Source organism: Triticum urartu, chromosome 1A, assembly GCF_056163025.1.
Source record: "Triticum urartu cultivar PI428250 chromosome 1A, HENAU_Tu73, whole genome shotgun sequence".
NCBI lineage: Eukaryota > Viridiplantae > Streptophyta > Magnoliopsida > Poales > Poaceae > Triticum > Triticum urartu.
The window spans coordinates 537,636,629-537,654,469 of NC_141873.1; the positions used below are offsets into that span (position 1 = coordinate 537,636,629).

At 46.7% G+C, this 17,841-nt stretch overlaps 1 protein-coding gene across 1 annotated transcript in view; it reads right to left on the bottom strand.

Annotated features, from left to right (window-relative positions):
- LOC147992361 (uncharacterized) overlaps positions 1 to 16,403 on the bottom strand; it is a 41,973-nt gene extending 25,570 nt beyond the window's left edge. Inside the window, exon 1 of the mRNA XM_087539011.1 lies at positions 15,587 to 16,403. Coding sequence (XP_087395137.1) covers positions 15,587 to 16,403 — 817 coding nt within the window. The remainder of the gene's footprint in view (positions 1 to 15,586) is intronic.
- Positions 16,404 to 17,841: the final 1,438 nt, after the last annotated feature.

A 17,841-nucleotide genomic window follows, 5' to 3' on the forward strand; every position in this document is an offset into this window, starting at 1 on the left:
GACTAGATTACATGTGAACACATTAGGACTTTCGGCAGTTGGTTGCAAACACGTCTCAAGGGTGACAACACTATTTGTGCTGAGCTATACTCATTGGCCAGGGGACCATCTTCGTCTGTATTGACTTACAAAGTGTACGAGAAAAATGGGAATACATTTTACACGATCGCCCAAGATCAAAAGAGCACCAACCAAAACATCGGTGTCCGCTTTGATGCAGCAACCAAGAGGGAAAAAGGACACATATTATGGTTACATAGTGGACATATGGGAACTTGACTATGGACATGATTCTAAGGTCCCTTTGTTTCAGTGCAAATGGGTCAATCTATCAGGAGACGGGGTACAGGTAGACCCACAGTGCGGAATGACAACAGTGGATCTTAATAATCTTGGGTACACAGACGAACCATTCATCCTAGCCAATGATGTGGCGCAGGTTTTCTATGTGAAGGACATGTCTACCAGACCGAGAAAAAGAGTTCTTTCAGGAAGCTAATACATCATACGATGATCCAAAGCGCCACATAGTTCTTTCAGGAAAAAGAGTCATCGTGGGATTGAAGGGTAAGATAGACATGTCTGAAGATTATGAAAAGTTTTATGAAATTACTCCCTTGAAAGTCAAGGCTGACCCAAGCATCCTGTTAAACGGTGAAGATTATCCATGGTCATGGCGCAACAAGCAAAGGACACAAGCGAAGAAAAAGTGAAGACTTTCTCTCCACAACTATTATGATGATGCCTTTGATCTAGAATATCACTACAGTTACATGTGAAGAAATGAAATGCCTTTTATAACAGATGGGTTTTCATATGAAGACCCTGATACTTCGAAAAAGATTGTCTGTTTTCTACACGAAGTGCATCGAGTTTTTGCCGTAACCCTCTCAACTTTTTATAACATGCTATGTGGGTGAAATGATGATACCATGCCAACTTATAACCTTTTCAGAGTTCATTTGTAGTGCTTTTCAATTTCAGGGTCATTTAGCTTAAAAAATCAGTAAATTCATGAAAAATACCAAATGAAGTTAGAACGGGTTGAAAATTGACGATGTGGCTTTCAATGGTTCATTTTGAACACACAAAAAGTCTGGAGTTCAAATAAGTTCAAAAAATGAAATACCTTTGTAACATATGAGTTTTCGTCCAAAACCCTGATACTTCGAAAGAGATTATTCGTTTTGTACACGAAGTGCATCCAGTTTTTTGTCGTAACCCTCTCAACTTTTTATAACATGCTATGTGGGTGAAATGATGATACCATGACAACTTTCAACCTTTTCAGAATTCATTTGTAGTGATTTTCAATTTCAGGGTCATTTAGATTAAAATAATCAGTAAATGCATGAAAAATACCAAATGAATTTTGAAAGGGTTGAAAATTGATGACGTGGCTTTCAATGGTTCATTTAAAATATTCTGTTATGCAAAAAGATTCAACTAAAACAAAACTATAATATTCTTCAATAACAAAAAAAACAACTAAAAAGGTTTTATAAAACTTTAATATCGAAAGGAATCAACTAAAAAGCTTTTATAAACCTCTAGTTTTTTTGAAACTAAAAATATATAAAATTTATGCAACTAAAATTATCAAAGTATTTTTTGTTCAAAACATTAATAGCAAAAAGAAATTTCACAGAGGAATTTTTTGTTAGAAACTTTAATAGCAAACTAAAATAACAAAATCTATTTTTGATTAAAACAGACATTTCAAATAACCTAAAAATTACCAAATTGAATATAATGATAAAACACAGTAATATTAAATAGAAGGAAAAAGAACCACTCAAAAATCTATTTTTATAGTAAAGTTATTCACAAACTACTGATTCACACAAATTTCAAAAAATTCAAATTTATACTATTCAAATTTGAAAATTAATGGCACTAACAGAAAGTTTTAAATTTTTTGTGACCTAAAAGCAAAAAGAATAATTCAAAAAAAGTAAGTATTTAGCTGTAAGTTGAAAAAAAGTAAATAAAGCAAAAAAACAAAAAAACTGGAAACATTTAAAAAAAGCCACCTACTCGGTCACCACGACCTGAATACGACTAGAAACCCAACCAGCTTGTTGGGCCAGGATTCAGGCCCGCAGTAGGCCCAGTATGCCCATAGGCAGAGGAGTGGCAGATTAGGCTTGCAATCGTGCAGTTGAGAGGAGCTCAAGAGGGTGGGCGCAACAGCGCTTACAAACCACTCTTGAGCTCTCTCAGCTAGCGAGGCGGGACTAAAGATTTGGCCCCGGGCAGCACCAACCTTTCGTCCCGGTTGGTGGTACATAGACCCGGTTTGTGCCACCAACCGGGACCAAAGGTCCCTGTTTCCCGCCCTTTGGGCTGCTAAAAACTGACCTTTGGTCCCGGTTGGTGGCATGAACCGGGACCAAAGGTGGTTGTTATATAACCAAACACTTAGCAAATTTCACCCCACCCGCCATTCCTCTCTCAATGACGCCGCCAGGCTGCTGCTGCTGCGCTGTTGCCTCGCCTAGTCGCCGTCGTCGCCGAGCTACCCCGACGCCGTCCCCGACATCGCCGTTTTCGCGCCCCCGCCCCGATCGACGCCGTCGTCGCGCCCCTGCCCCGATATCGCGTGCGCCGTCGCCTCCCCAAGCCGCCCCGTCACCTCCCGCGCGTGCCCCTGCCCCAGTAAGCCCCTGCCCTCCCCGATGATTTTGTCCATATTTTTTTCAAAGATTTTTTTGTTCATAGCAATGTTTTTCCATGTATGTACGTATTTTTTCAGATGAGATGAAATGAGATGAGATGTATTTTTCAGTATTAGTGGATGATTTTGTTCATCGATTTTTTTTTGTTCAAATGTTCATAAGTTAAAATGAGGGGTAAGGGTCAGTGTTCTTAAGTGGATAATGCATGCTATTAGTTCAAGAAGGCAGATTATTGCTCTCTTGTGCTCAACTTTGTTATTATTTTCTGATCAATCAATTCATTGTTTGAATGTTTTTGTCCATCATTATCAAATTCAAATACAATCCATATTAATCAAAAGTACAAGGTCTTGGAATGAAAAGAGAACATGCGATTCTTCAAATAATCTGATTTAATTTCAGCAAGAATATTTCCAGTATTCATCAGTCACGTCCCTATGCATTCTCCAGTTACTTCACCTGTTGCTTAACATATCTGACTATGATTATACCGTTGTTGAGGGAGACCTGGATAGGGGGTCTCCGGACAACCGGACTATATCCTTTGGCCGGACTGTTGGACTATGAAGATACAAGATTTAAGACTTCGTCCCGTATCCGGATGGGACTCTCCTTGGCGTGGAAGGCGAGCTAGGCAAGCTAGGCAATACGGATATGTAGATCTCCTTCCTTGTAACCGACTCTATGTAACCCTAGCCCCCTCCGGTGTCTATATAAACCGGAGGGTTTAGTCCATAGGACAAGATACAATCATACCATAGGCTAGCTTCTAGGGTTTAGCCTCTACGATCTCGTGGTAGATCAACTCTTGTAATACTTATATCATCAAGAACAATCAAGCAGGACGTAGGGTATTACCTCCATCAAGAGGGCCCGAACCTAGGTAAACATCGTGTCCGTTGCCTCCTGTTACCATCCGCCTTAGACGCACAGTTCGGGACCCCGTACCCGAGATCCGCCGGTTTTGACACCGACATTGGTGCTTTCATTGAGAGTTCCACTGTGTCGTCACCGTAAGGCACTACAAAAAAAACACATCCATGACATTTCAGGTCGAACGAATTTTTTTTCTGTCATACATATGACACTTCTATGACGATAATTGTGACAAAACCCGGTATCATCATAGATGTGGTGTGCTCCTACTTCTATGACAAAAAATCATGACAGAAAATGGGCTTTTCGTCCTGAGCGGGATGGAGACGCAGCTGCATGACATTCTTTGGGCCGTCCATGACGGAAAAAACCATGGTAGAAACGAGGGGTAGGAAAATTTCGGGGAGTTCCTGGTTACGGTGGGAGGTCAGGGGCCGAGCGATGCGCGTTTCTCTCGTACACGTACGCGCGTGTGTGCGAGGCGTTGGCTCTAACTGAATCCGAGCGATCAATCGATGGCTATTAACTGAACCTGATTCCTTTGCTACTGATGCTAACTGAAGGCGATCGATGCTGCCTCTACGATGAACAGTTAGCGTTGCAGGGGGGTTTGGATGAACTATGAGCGGTGGCGTTGCCTCTGGATGAACAGGATCACGTGGTGTGGTGGAGGGCTGGATGAACAGTAGACGGTGGAGGGGTGCCCGTGGAGGGGTGGTTGAACAGGATCTCGTGGTGTGGAGGGTTGGATGAACAGTAGACGGTGGAGGGGTGGTTGAACAGTAGCCGGTGGAGTAGCGCGCGGTGGAGGCTGGATGAACAGGAGCCCGTGGAGGCTGGAGGAGGTCGACGGTGGAGATGAACAATATCCCGTGGAGTCCCATTTTGCGGTACGCCACACCCCTCCCGATGAATAGGACCCCCGTTTCGACCGTAGCGCTCCAACACAAGTCCGTTTACTCCGATTTGCGGTACACCACACCCCTCCCGATCAACAGGACCCCCGTTTCGACCGTATGAGGTCCGCTTCCTCTGTTTTGCGGTATGCCACACCCCTCCCGATCAACAGGACCCCCGTTTCGACCGTAGGAGGTCCATTTCCTCCGTTTTGCGGTACGCCAGACCCCTCCCGATCAACAGGACCCCATTCCGAACGTATGGGGTCCATTTCCTCCGTTGTGCGGTACGCCAGGCCTCGTTTCCATTGCTTGTTCCGTCCAAGCCCTCCCGATGAACATGACCACGCATTCCATTCCGACCCAGCCGGTTGGCTCCCACGCGTTCCGTTGCCTCCCGATGAACACGAGGCATTCCGTTGCCTCCCGATGAACACGAGGCATTCCGTTGCCTCCCCATGAACACGATGCATTCTGTTGCCTCCCCATGAACACGACGACGACGTTGTTTCTCCGTTCCGACCCAGCCATGTACACGGGCCCTGGCCGTACGTATGCGCGAGTAGGCGTTCGAGACCCCGCCCATATGTTCACATACGTGGCCATATTTTCTTTCTTGCACCCTGGCCACTGTACCTACGTGTAGATGCTACGTGTGCGCCTCTACTACGACACGTACGCGCCTCTACTACGACACGTGTGCGCCTCTACATCCACCAGTATATATGTACGTACACATTTGCGGTCAGAATGACAACGCTATGCACGCTTCGACCAGGTGGGTCCCAACTGTCAAGCACTTCCTTGCCTGCGAAGATGTAGCTGGTGGGTCCTAGCAGTCAGGGGGGAGAATCATTTTTTTGCCCGGACGCACTTCCTTGCGTGCGAACATGTAGCTGGTGGGTCCCAGCAGTCAGGGGCAAACGTTTTTTTTTGTGAAATACGGTGGCCTGTCCGGTGGGTCCCCGCTGTCAGGTGGAGAAATAATTATTTTGCACGTAATAAGGAGGCACTTCCTTGATGCGGCCGTGGACCAGCTGTCAGCCTCTCCACGTACAGTCCATGTCCGATGGAAGCCGTTCCTTGACCACGTTGACCATGCTGCACCGAGAGCACCAGGGCGGTGGACGATGGCAAGGCCTAGGAAGGGGAAGACGCGGACCCGGGGAAGACGCGACAGTGGATGCCCACGCGTAGAGGAGTATGAGGGTTCGCTGGTTCGCTGCAGTGTGAGCCTGTTGTCACCGCAGAATAACAGGGGGTGTAGGTGAGTAGAGGGATGGCCTGGCCAGCGGTGGGAGTAGTAGGGGGCGGTGAGGCCTCCGCCGCATCGCAGCCGGCCACGGGAGGCAGGAGCACGAGGCACGACCGGCGCTGGTTTGGGCGGCTGGAGTAAGAAGACCAGAGGTTGAAGAAGCACTACGGTCGTTGGATGGACATTGTACGGTCACTGGAGATAGAATCATGCATATTGACTAAGTTGACAAAGTCATCCGTCCCCGTCAACTTAGTAGGCCCACAAGTCAGCCTGCCACTATACTGGGTCCCAGCTAACAGGGGGAGTATTCATTTTTTTGTGCGTAATAAGGAGGCACTTCCTTGCATGCGAAGATATAGCTGGTGGGTCCGAGCTGTCAGCGGCGATAACGTTTTTTCGTGAAATACAGAGGCCCTTCCGGTGGGTCCCTGATGTCAGGTGGAGGAATCATTATTTTACGCGTAATAAGGAGGCATTTCCTTGCGTGCGGCCATGGACCCAGCTGTCGGCCTCTCCACGTACAGTCCACTTCAGATGCATGTCGGTCGTTGACCACGTTGACCAGGGCGCGCCGAGAGCACCAGGGCGGTGGACGACGGTGAGGCCTAGGAAGGGAACGACACGGAGGCAGGGAAGATTCGCCAGTTGTTTCCCACGCGGAGGGGAGTACGACTGTATGAGGGTTTACTAGTTCGTCTGCCGTCGCCGGAGAATAACAGCAGGTGGGGGTGAGTAGAGGGATGGTTAGGCCAGCGATGGGAGTACGGTGGGGCGGTGAGGCCTGCGCGGCAGCACAGCCGGCCGCGGGGAGGAGGGAGCAGGCAGTCCCGCCGGCGCTTGTTTGAGCGGCTGGAGCAAGAAGAGCGGAGATTGTAGAAGCACGACGGCCGTTCGATGGACATCCAACAATCACTGCTTGTGCGTCAACCTTTTTTTAGGAAAGCCTCAAATCTGTGGAAAATAGCATACAGCCCATCTGCCATTATTTCTAATAATTTACAGCCCATTTGCTAATTCTTAAGGTTTTTTTGGAGACCATATTCTTTTTGTTAGCATTACAGCCCATATTGTGGCCACGCTTAAAAAATTATACGAAATTTTGCATATTTCGGTGCGGGTCCGAACTATTTTTAATCCCGAAATTTTGACTCAAATTCAAACTAATTTTAAAAATAAATGTATATCAATATCAAATCCAACAAATTCTCCACGCATAAAAATTAATGTAATTTAAAATCTCGAAATGAAAAAAAAGATATTTGAAACTAATTGCCGGTTTGATGTGTTTTAAAAATGTACATCCCATTTCTCATTACTGATAGGCCATTTTCTCGGCCAGCCGAATGAAGCTCTCCTCGTCTTGAAAGATTTGCAGCCCAACAGGCCTGACAAAGCGACTAACTTGGCAAATCACAAAAAAACTGGGATGTGGCCCTGGACCCAGCTGTCAGCCTCTCCACGTACAGTACTCTTTCGATGGAAGTCGGCCGTTGACCACATTGACCACACCGCGCCGAGAGCATCAAGGCGGTGGACGACGGCGAGGCCTAGGAAGGGGACGACGCGGAGCCGGGGAAGACGCGACAGTGGATGCCCACGCGGAGAGGAGTACGAGGGTTCACTGGTTCGGCTGCGGCGTGAGGCTATCGTCGCCACAGAATAACAGGGGGTGGGGGAGTAGACGGATACCTTGGGCCAACGGTGGGAGTAGTAGGGGCGGTGAGGCCTCCGCGGCATCACAGCCGGCCACGAGAGGCAGGAGCACGCGGCACGACTGGTGCTGCTTTCGGCGGCTGGAGCAAGAAGACGAGAGATTGAAGAAGAATGTCGGCCGTTGGATGTAAATCCAACGCCTTCTTAGGCTTCGACCTACTGGCCCACATGTCAGCCAGTCCAGTTTTTTAGTCCATTTGGTGGGCTGGGTGAAACAATGATGTAGCATCTATGCAGCCCGTTTAAATCCCATTTGCATTTTTCTCAAAATCTGCAGACTTGCTGGGCTGGGTGAAAATATCATGTTGGGCTAGACGGAGAAATGTTATAAAAACATAAACACATGATTGCACGTCAGTAAAATCTTTGTAAGCTTATGTATGCAATCACTAGGAGTTAACTTGCCAAGTTATATATAAACAATTATTATTATTATTTTTTAAGAACTTTCAACTTACGAAATAAAATATCATTTTATTTTGATGAGTTAATAGTACGTGGGGTATTATTATTTTTTAGGCTAGATGTGGGATAGTTGAGTTGGTTCTAGGGGAAAGTACTGGGAGAAAACTCAGTTTACATCGCAAAAGAAAGTGGGAGAAAATTCAGAGACCTACTGGGTCCACCTGAGGAGGGGAATATGTTGGGAGGAAGGAGATTCAAAGCACGGCATCCGAGTGAACTATTTTTTTACGGACAAGTGAACTAGTTTACATACATAAGCAAATAGCCACTAAAAAAAGCAATCAGGTTAATGGGTTCTTAAAAGAAATATTTCGGACAAAACAGATAATTACGACACATAGGCTAATGCATGAAACACTCAGATGATAAAGGTGCTTATAAACAGATAAAGTACAACATCTAGACCTTCCTGGCACGCTTGATCATGACGCTGCGGCTATCTGTGTACTCATCGGTTACGGGAAGCAGACACGCCCTCATGTCCAAGATCTGCGTGTACATGTCGTATCATGCGTATGCGTCCTTGGCCGCGTAGGTTATGTAGGCTAGATTCAGAGGTACCTCCCACATGTTCAGGTCGTCTTCTTTCATGTTGGCGTATCAAGGGTCGATGATGGTCTCAGCGAGGTCAACCACGGAGTCCTTCTCCTGCCCGTTGCTGATGATCTTGTATTGCTTCTGGATGTCGACAAGCTTGTTGCACCAGATGGTCGAATCGTCGCGTTCTTCCTTCTCTTCACCGTAGCGAAGGTGCAGTCGGCACTGCCGATGAAATGGGCGAATGCTCCAGAACCTGGTGCAGCCATAGGACTAAGGCGAGGCAGAGCTTCACCGAGTCTGTATCATTGGTGTACATCACATTCAACTTGGTGCAGCCATAGGACTGAACAGCGAACTCAAAGGGGAACTCCTTGCTGAAGTCCATATCCAGCAGGCTCACCCCTCGGATCGCCATTGGAGTCTCTTCGAGTGAACGAGTGTGTAGGCGGCGGTAGCAGTTCGTTTTTTAGCCCTTGGGGAACTGGATTGAACAGTAAGCTGAGTGTGTACAGGCGACAATAGTTACTACCCCTCCCTCGTCCGCTGCACGCCCGGCAGAAGATGCACCCTCAGCCACACGTCGGTTCACGAGCGAGTCTGTATTGGTACTGTAATAACAGGAGTTAGTGGTCACTTTACTTAAATTTAATTAGCTTTAATAGAAATTTATACTTAAAACAAACAATGCATTCGCTTGTTCTATCAGTGCCGAAGGATCAACATGCACAACAATTAGAATTATTATTCTCGGGACGCACACGATCAGCACATTTGTCGCATTTTCACAAAGATAATACTACCAAGTTTGAACTGTTTGTTATGGTTGTTGTCCTCTGCATCATCATGCCGTGTTTCCCATCTTGCATGATTCAGAACCAACAAATAAGATCCAAATAATAAGTACAACAAAGATGCCTACACATCTCGTTGATTCCCAGCTTGCAAGATTCAGAACCAACAAATAAGATCCAAATAATAAGTACAACAACGATGCCTACACATCTCATTGATTCCCAGCTTGCAAGATTCAGAACCAACAAATAAGATTCAAATAATAAGTACAACAAAGATTCCTACACATCTCACCGATTCCCAGCTTGCAAGATTCAGAACCAACCCATTAGAGCCTTTTGATAAAGTGAATATCGGGATTAAATCCATCTCGGCTAGCCATGTCATACAATCGAAGAACTTGGCGAATGCTCTTGACCGTCACAACATCTGTAGTTGAGTATTCCTGTTTGCACAGCATGTTTACACAGCACAAACAAGGAGACAGGAGAGCATGATTTCGCTTTAATAGCATCCTCCTTGAACTCAACCTCCAGCTCTACTTGGATGAGGTCTGCCTGGAGTTCCATGATTCAATTCATGCACCTTTTTCTGCAGTTCACCTGAAATGAAGCAAAGATTGCATCATTCAGCTAGCAAGAAGTACTTGCTCTTGTGAGCTGGCAGGTTCTTCTTTAGTAGTTGCACTAAAATTGAGGAACATTAAGGTTGGCTGTCCGGCTCATGTAAGATGCAACTATAATTTTCTTATCCTTTTGTGCAGTTCCACTAAAATAAAGTGCCATTGTGGTGACAGTGATGGCTCCATCTTGCAAAGGCTAATAAAATGTTGCACGAGATTACCAGCAGAACTTGACGTAGATTTTGGAAACTCCAATCACCATTTTGTGCAGTTCCACCAAAATTGAGAGATGTTGCCCATGTGACATTTTAGTTGAACTGCACAAGACACTCATTCCAAAAAAAGTGTTTTGTGCAGTTCACCAAAAGCTCACAATAGCAACAAGGTGAAATGGATATCCCTATCTGCACAAAAAGATAGAAAGTAAATAGTTGCTGGTCAATAAAAATATACGAAACATATACAAAATGAAAAGAAGCATCTTAATTATGTTCATGGCAATCACGCAAGGATAGTAGAAATTTTAAAACATCAGCAATGCTTCATGTTACCAGAAGCATTACAATCAACAATGAGATTCCTCAAATATGGGATTACTTTAATGGTGGCATTGCTTGTTTACCAGACACAGTAAATCAACAGCAGCTAAAGAGTTGGTTTAAGGGCATGGGACCGTGGGGACACCAGGACACTCAGCAGCGTAAAGGAGCAACTTACTTATCATACTGGGGAAAACAGCAGGAGTGCCATTTGTAACACAGTTTAATTACTTCTTATCACTGGAGGCATTAGATTAACAATAACACTGGTTAGACATGTCCCTAAGGTAACAGTGTGATCGCTTCATTTTACATGCGCCCTTGCATTAACAATAGCAAAAGGTTGGTATAAGGACATGCGACAATGGACGCATCAGCACAATGTACCTACGAGGAGGCATAAAGTGGTGATGCCGAGTTTGTTCATGCTATGTGAGGGCAGCAAACCTAATCCTGGAGACCTTGTACTATGTGAGGGCAGCAAATCTAATCCTGGAGACCTTTTACTCTGTGAGGGCAGGAAATCTAATCCTGGAGACCTTTTACTATGTGAGGGCAGCAAATCTAATCCTGGAGACCTTTTACTATGTGAGGGCAACAAATCTAATCCTGAGACCTTTTACAATGTGAGGGCAGAAATCTAATCATGAGACCTTTTACTATGTGAGGGCAGCAAATCTAATCCTGGAGACCTTTTACTATGTGATGGCAGCAAATCTAATCCTGGACATACTCTGTTGACTTGTCCACCAGCCGCCACTTTCTATCCTTTTTCCAACCAATAATAGATCTGTTCCTTATCCAGTTTGTACTGCGTTTTCCCATTATTTCCCTTTTCAACCAAGAGACCGGTTGGGTATCCGGTCTCTACTAGTTTCACCATATTATGTCCTCTTTGAATCAAGTCCTAGATTCATGCTACAACTTTCCCCCCTTTCTTTGTTGTTTGAACAAAGCCCTAGATTTGAATGCATGAAGTAGCTTTACCTCTAATAATACTAAAAATTTAGGTGGCTTTGGAAGAGCTGATGGGAGTAGAAAAAGATGCACATGCAGACACTTGGGGAGCTGGGGCAGTAGAGCAAGGCCGCTTTTGAAGAACTTATACCTGAGGGTTGCCGGGATGTCGGCGGCGGCAGGTCGGATCTGCGGACAATACGGCAGGGAGGAAGAAGGGTCGGAGGACCTCCCGAGCCGGCGCTGTGTCGAAGAGAACGACACGGGCAGAGGATCGGGCCCCTCCGGCAGCTGTGGGTTTCCTCCCTCGGCGGTGATGACCGCGTGAACGATGCCTGCGGTCGCCACCACCGTCTGGAAACGCTGGGCGGTGCGGGGCCGCAGGCCGGTGCCTTGGATGATTTGGCACAGCCGACTGCCGCTCGCACTACTAGGAAAAGGCCTACTAGTGGCGCACCTGTTTTGCCTACTAATTGCGCACTACAGGTGCGCCACTAGCACCACGCCATTAGAATTTTTTACTAATGGCGCACCACTAGTGCGCCATTAGTATCTGGTATAGTAATGGTGCACCACGCAGTGCGCCATTAGTATAGCCCACGGTGCGCCATTAGTATGCCTCGCAGGGGGCATATTTACCCATGTGCTTTGGCATACTAATGGCACACTAGTGCATGATGCGCCATTAGAGTCCTTTTTGCAGTGCGCCATTAGTGTTCTGAGTGGTGCGCCACTAGTATGAATATTAGGGATTTTTTTTCTTGTCTGATATTTTCACAGGTTACAAAACATATTATTGGACAGAATATAGAGAGCACAACATATAAACAGCAGACTTATCGAATACAATAGAAGATTAGTCTCCGAATACAATTCATCAGATTAGTCTCTAAATTTAAAATACCGAACAAAGTTAGAACATTACAAGTCTCCAAACCGCGAGTAGCGAGTTTGTATTCACATTACAAGTCGATATCGATCATCTAAACTACCATCACATAGAAGAGAGTTGCGGTCATCACGATGAGCATCATCGCGATGAAACTGGTCTTCATCCGGTTCCTCCTCCTCTCTCCCGCTAGATAGCGCGCGTATCTAACTTCCGCCTCCGCCCTAGTGGTGTACCCTTTGTAACTGTTACCGCTGAAATGGTGAACCTATCTCCGACACTCCTCCTAGTCGTCGTAGACTCCGGGAACCTTACCCTTGTACACGACAAACAACGGCATCTCTATGCACTAGCCAAACAAAACGTTAGTAACAATTCACAGACAATACATAAGCAATATATAAGTATGCAACAAAAGGATCGGAAGAGAAAAGCAACACATTAATAGCACGATTCATGGTCTTACTAATAAATAGCATCGATTACATATAAGTTGAACGACTGTCCAAACAAAGAGACATACAAGTTCATTAAAGTTTAATTACAATATGGGCCAATCGATGTTTCAGAACTACACATAGCATCACTACTTTCGACTCGACTCAGGGACCGGAGCATGGATGAAGCCGCCGTCTCTCGTGATGGTCATGAAATCGCGGGCGTTGTCAGCCTGCATTTGTAGCGTTGTGTCTATCTCACTGTTGGACGGTTGATATTTGAGGTAGAACTACCCCGAGGTACGAAGGACATCTTGATGGATGATTTCTGCAAACTCCGACTGGATGCGAAAGAATTCTTGTTTGATGTCCGCATCCTGGATTGCCGACAATCTTGCGGCCCAATCTTTGAGATTATTTGGTAGCAGAAGGTGATTATGGCCCCGTACAATCGCCCGCATGTGATGGAGGGCGTAGTAGGCATCCTTATGACCGCCAGGCGACTGCGTGATGCAGGGGAACATCGTAGTGTGGGAGAACACGTGCTTGCCATACCTATGAACTGGCCTGGCGAAGGTGCCTCCAGATTTGGCGTAGCCAGGGAGAACATCATCAAGAACTTTCTTGATATTTGTGTAGTCTTTCTTTGACTGACTGTCCGAGTCGAAATACGTGGCCATGGAATATTTCGGGCTTAATAGGATGAGTGTGCAATGTGTGTCACTTCACAAAACACGGAATGTTAGAAAAAAAAGGATGATCAAAATCTAAGAAATCATATGTTACGAGGCGGTGAGGGGATGACTTACTCGGGAAAGTAAGGCACGAGGAAGTTATCCTTATCTAGGTTTGCCAGAATGACGCCTTCGAGGTAAGAACTCGCGACTTGCCGGTCCCTAGCGCTGCCCAAGATCTTGGCACACATGTACAAGGGGTCAACTATCACGATGTCCGGGGTCTTGTCTCTAATGATCCGCATCTCCATAGTCAGCGAAAATAGCCGAACGAAGATGTAGTGCAGCGGATGAAGGTTAAACATAGAGAAGATGTCATCAAACCACAGGACGATCGTACCCCCGATGGCGTTATCCACAAAGCCCTTGCCCTATGGCACCTTGGCCACGAAAACCGGGTATTCCACATCATTCTCGGAGAGACACCGCTTCTCCAAAGAAAGAACAATGTCATGCAGACTCCGCATAGCACCGGTTGCAGCATTGAGCAGATTAGTCGGTAGCATCGGCCTACCCGCCACATGCACCCTCCTCGAGATATCCTTAGGTGAAGGTGGACCGTCTTGAGCATGAATCGTACTCGGTGCCGGCTGGCTGGCACCCTTGTTACTCTTTCTTTTCCGTCCCTTCTTCTTCTGTTGTAATGGGATCGAGTTCTGCTCACAGACCGCCTTCTTGAGTGTGTTGGGGCTGATAATATTTGGCACCTCGGCTATCTGAGGCTCGGTGAAGGCGGCAGCTAGAGGCATCTCCTGAGAACTGAACGCCAGAGGACGCCTGTTGCAATTTGGTTTCTCCACGGCACCAGCATGATCGCGGTCGTCTTTTTCAGGGTTGGGTTCTTGAGAAGGAGGCCCGAGGAATTCATCACCGTACCCATGTTCGGCAAAGTACTTATCGACGTTGGTAAATGTACCATCATCGTTGTCGTTGTTGTCCGGATCCTGTGCCATAGGGATGTCCGGCATGTCCGGTAGCGTTGCGGCGGCCTTGCCATGGCTTGGCGCCGGCACGACTAGCGGTGTTGTCTGTGGGGTGGTGTCCCGCGCCCCCAAACGAATCTGGCTCTTCGGCCAAAGAAGGGGCCAGCTTACGCAGGCGCTGAGGGTCATCACATCATCTTCGTCGGCCCCAGCTGGTCGAATCGGAGGTAACAACTCATCGAAGCCTAGCAGCACCTGAACCAGTTCAACCCTATACACGGTGGGTGGCATCGGATTACCATGGAACATGGGGTTGCCCGGTTGAACGATTCTACCCTTGGCGACATCGATCAACTCGCCGCCCATGAAGTGCAGGAGAGTGCGTGGAACGTCAGCGGCGCCCTGCGAAAACATGTAGGGCGTCAGGGATGCCCAGTCAAAGGCAAGGAGATGAAGTCATCGGCCGAGAGGCTTAAGTAGTTACCGTGATGGCGTCGAGCTCGGCTAATGTCGAGGCACCGCCAACAGCGGGCGTGCAACTGACGGAGGGGCCGCTTGCTGCCGAGGTGACGACCGGCGTACACCCGGGTACATTAAGCTCCAATGCCCGTGCCAGCGTCGGAGACACCAATACCGCCTCCGCCGGAGACACTAATGACGCCGCATGTGCGTTGTGCGAGTTGCTGGCCGTGAAGCTGGGAACTGGGGGCGGCCCCTGTTAGCCGCCCGCAATCCACATCGTCAGCCCCTGAATCAAGGTAGGCACAATGGCGGTGAGCGTCGATCCCAGTTGTTGTTGCACTTGCTCTTGGACAATCTCCGGAATCCGCGCCACTTGTGCCTTGAATTCTTGAACCTCACGCGACTGGCTTTCCGAGCTGGTCTTTCTCTCCTTTCGCCCACCAGCGTTATAGTATGACGACCATTTTGTGGACAAGCCTTTGCCGGCCACACGACCAGCTGACGACGGCTTACTGAGCTTATCCTTGTTTTTCATTACGTTCAACGCCCTATTTAGAGTGTTGTCCCAAGGGGTGCTCTGAGACGACCCCGCGCTACTGCTTTCAGTCTCCTGTGGAAGGAATGTGAACCATTTAGAAATTTGGCTTCATTAATTAGAATGCAACCATATGGAGCTAATTACGCAGGGGTGTATTCCTTACCAGAACAAGCTCAAGCACCCTGGTCTTCGGATCCGTGGTAAGCACCTTTGTTACCGGGTCCTCCCTGTACCGGGCCCTGACATAGTTCCTGGTCTGCTTGTCACGGTATTTCTCGAAGCGGGGAGGTAGGCCTTGCTCAGCATGCTTCGCGTCCTCCTTGTCCCATATAGGCTCCGCCACTCTGTAACCGCTGGGACCGAGTTTGTGTTCCCCTAAGTTCAACTCCTGCATTTCTTTCCCCCACTGACTTGATTCAGAGGTTGCGCTGCTCTCGCACCTGATCTTGAACTCCTTGTAGTCATCTTCGCCGATCGAAGGATTTTTCGCCTTGATCTTCTCATAACTATCACCTTTGTCAATCATTCTCTTCACCGCGCTTCTCCAAGTAGACATGGTCGTTTTCATCGTCGTGAGGGCAGCACTGTTCCCTTTATTCCCTGAGAGGCGTGTGTTTTCAAATTCAGCGGGGAACTTGTATTGTTCGTGCAGCTTCGTGAAGAGGAGGTTGCGCAAATTCCCTCGGTCCTTATGCCTTAGGTTCTCGGTGTTGATTGAGACGGTGCTCCGGAGAATGCACCCGAGCTGAACCGAGTACCCCTTGACTATTTCTTTGGGCGTCGTTGGATGCCCATCGGAGTTCACTTCAGTAAATTCCTCCTTGACGGTGAGGATCACGTTCGGGCGCCGGTCCTTCCGTTGCCTCTTCGGTTGGCTGCCATCTGTGCGTGCGCTGCCATCATCAGTGGTGGCATCCTCGACGGCACCATCAGTGGTGTCATCCCCGACGCCACTAGGGGTTGTGTAGTCAGGATTGGTGTCTTCCGCGGCATCCTCATAGCGGTGAGGTTCTTCCTCCATCTCATGGGATAGCTCCCAGAATGCCTTGCCGCCCGAACCGCCGGCCTCATCGTTGTGGGCCATGTTTCGCTCTAAATAGGAAAAAGGTTTGGTCAAAAAGGTGTTATTGTTAAGGAACAAGATCTCATCATTTAGGGTTTGTGAGGAATTATCATGGTCTCATCATTTAGGGTTTGTCAACATCGAGGCATCCTAAAATCTAAGGTTTTATCATTTAGGGTTTGTCGACGTCGGGGCACCCTAAAAGCCTAAGCTTTCATCATTTAGGTTCTTATCGACACCGAGGCACCCTAAAAGCCAAGGTTTTATCATTTAGGGTTTGTCGACGCTGAGGCACCCTAAATGCTAAGTTAAGTTTTCATCATTTACGGTTTATCGATGCCGAGGCATCCTTGGTTGACTGATATATATGGGTATCTTCTAATAATATACCCTATCAAGAAAAGGGAAGGAGAATTCTAAGTTGGGCCTAATCACTTGGCTCTATTGCCACCTATGGCAGTTGCTTTTTCGTCTGTCCACACATGAATTCATCATATGTGTTTAATGTAGCAAGAATAAAGGGGCAGTTGATCCTACTTAATTTAAGTACTAAGATACCCCGGCCCATGCATTAGTCGCAAGTACCCCATATGTCCTATTTTTAGCAAAGTCATGCTAAAATTCACGGAAAATTTCAGCATGACCTTTGCTGAAAATAGGACATATGGAGTACCGGAATTTGCCAGAACGGAAGTTAATCGACATTCCGGCAAACTCAAGGGCCTCTCGGGGTACAGCAGCAGCATCACAAGTTGACAAAAATCCCAAGTAGTACAGGAGCAGCATCACAAGTAGTACCAATGAACATGTAGTCCAGCAACTTGAAGAAGCTGAAGTTCTCAGCATGAAGTAAACAGGAGTATCCAGAATAGTTATTTGCTTGATCTCAAGTTTGACATATACGATAGTGATAGATGTAAGGAGCAGAACAATGCCCAGGCCACAACCTTAAATCAGGAACAAATAAAAACACAAACTACAAATTGATGCGACCTAAATATACTTTTCCCTTACAACAAAATAGCACTGTGATTTACAATGTAATACTCCAAGCTGAGCTGAATATTTTCAAAGGTAAGACTATTTAGTTCATGAAATAGAACATAAAATTTTGTTTCGTCTTGTTCAGTAGTGTAGGAATTTAGTGTCTCGTTCTTCTCTTCTCTTCTCTTCTCTTCAGTAAATTAAATTTAAGAGTAGTTCTTGGAGTAGGACTTGTTGTTGCTGCTGTTTCTTAAAAAATGGCATTGTATGCAGTACTCAGTTGAAAAATTAGAATTGCATGCAGTACAAGAAACTGTAAGCATGATTATCAGGAGTAATAATCAGTTTTTTTAATGAATAACAATGGCATTTGATTTCTGCTGGTTTATTTAGAAACAACAGATCCCCAAGTCAAAAAACAGAATCCTGGAACACTTCAAGAGCACTTGAATTTCAAATTCTGTTGGTTTATATT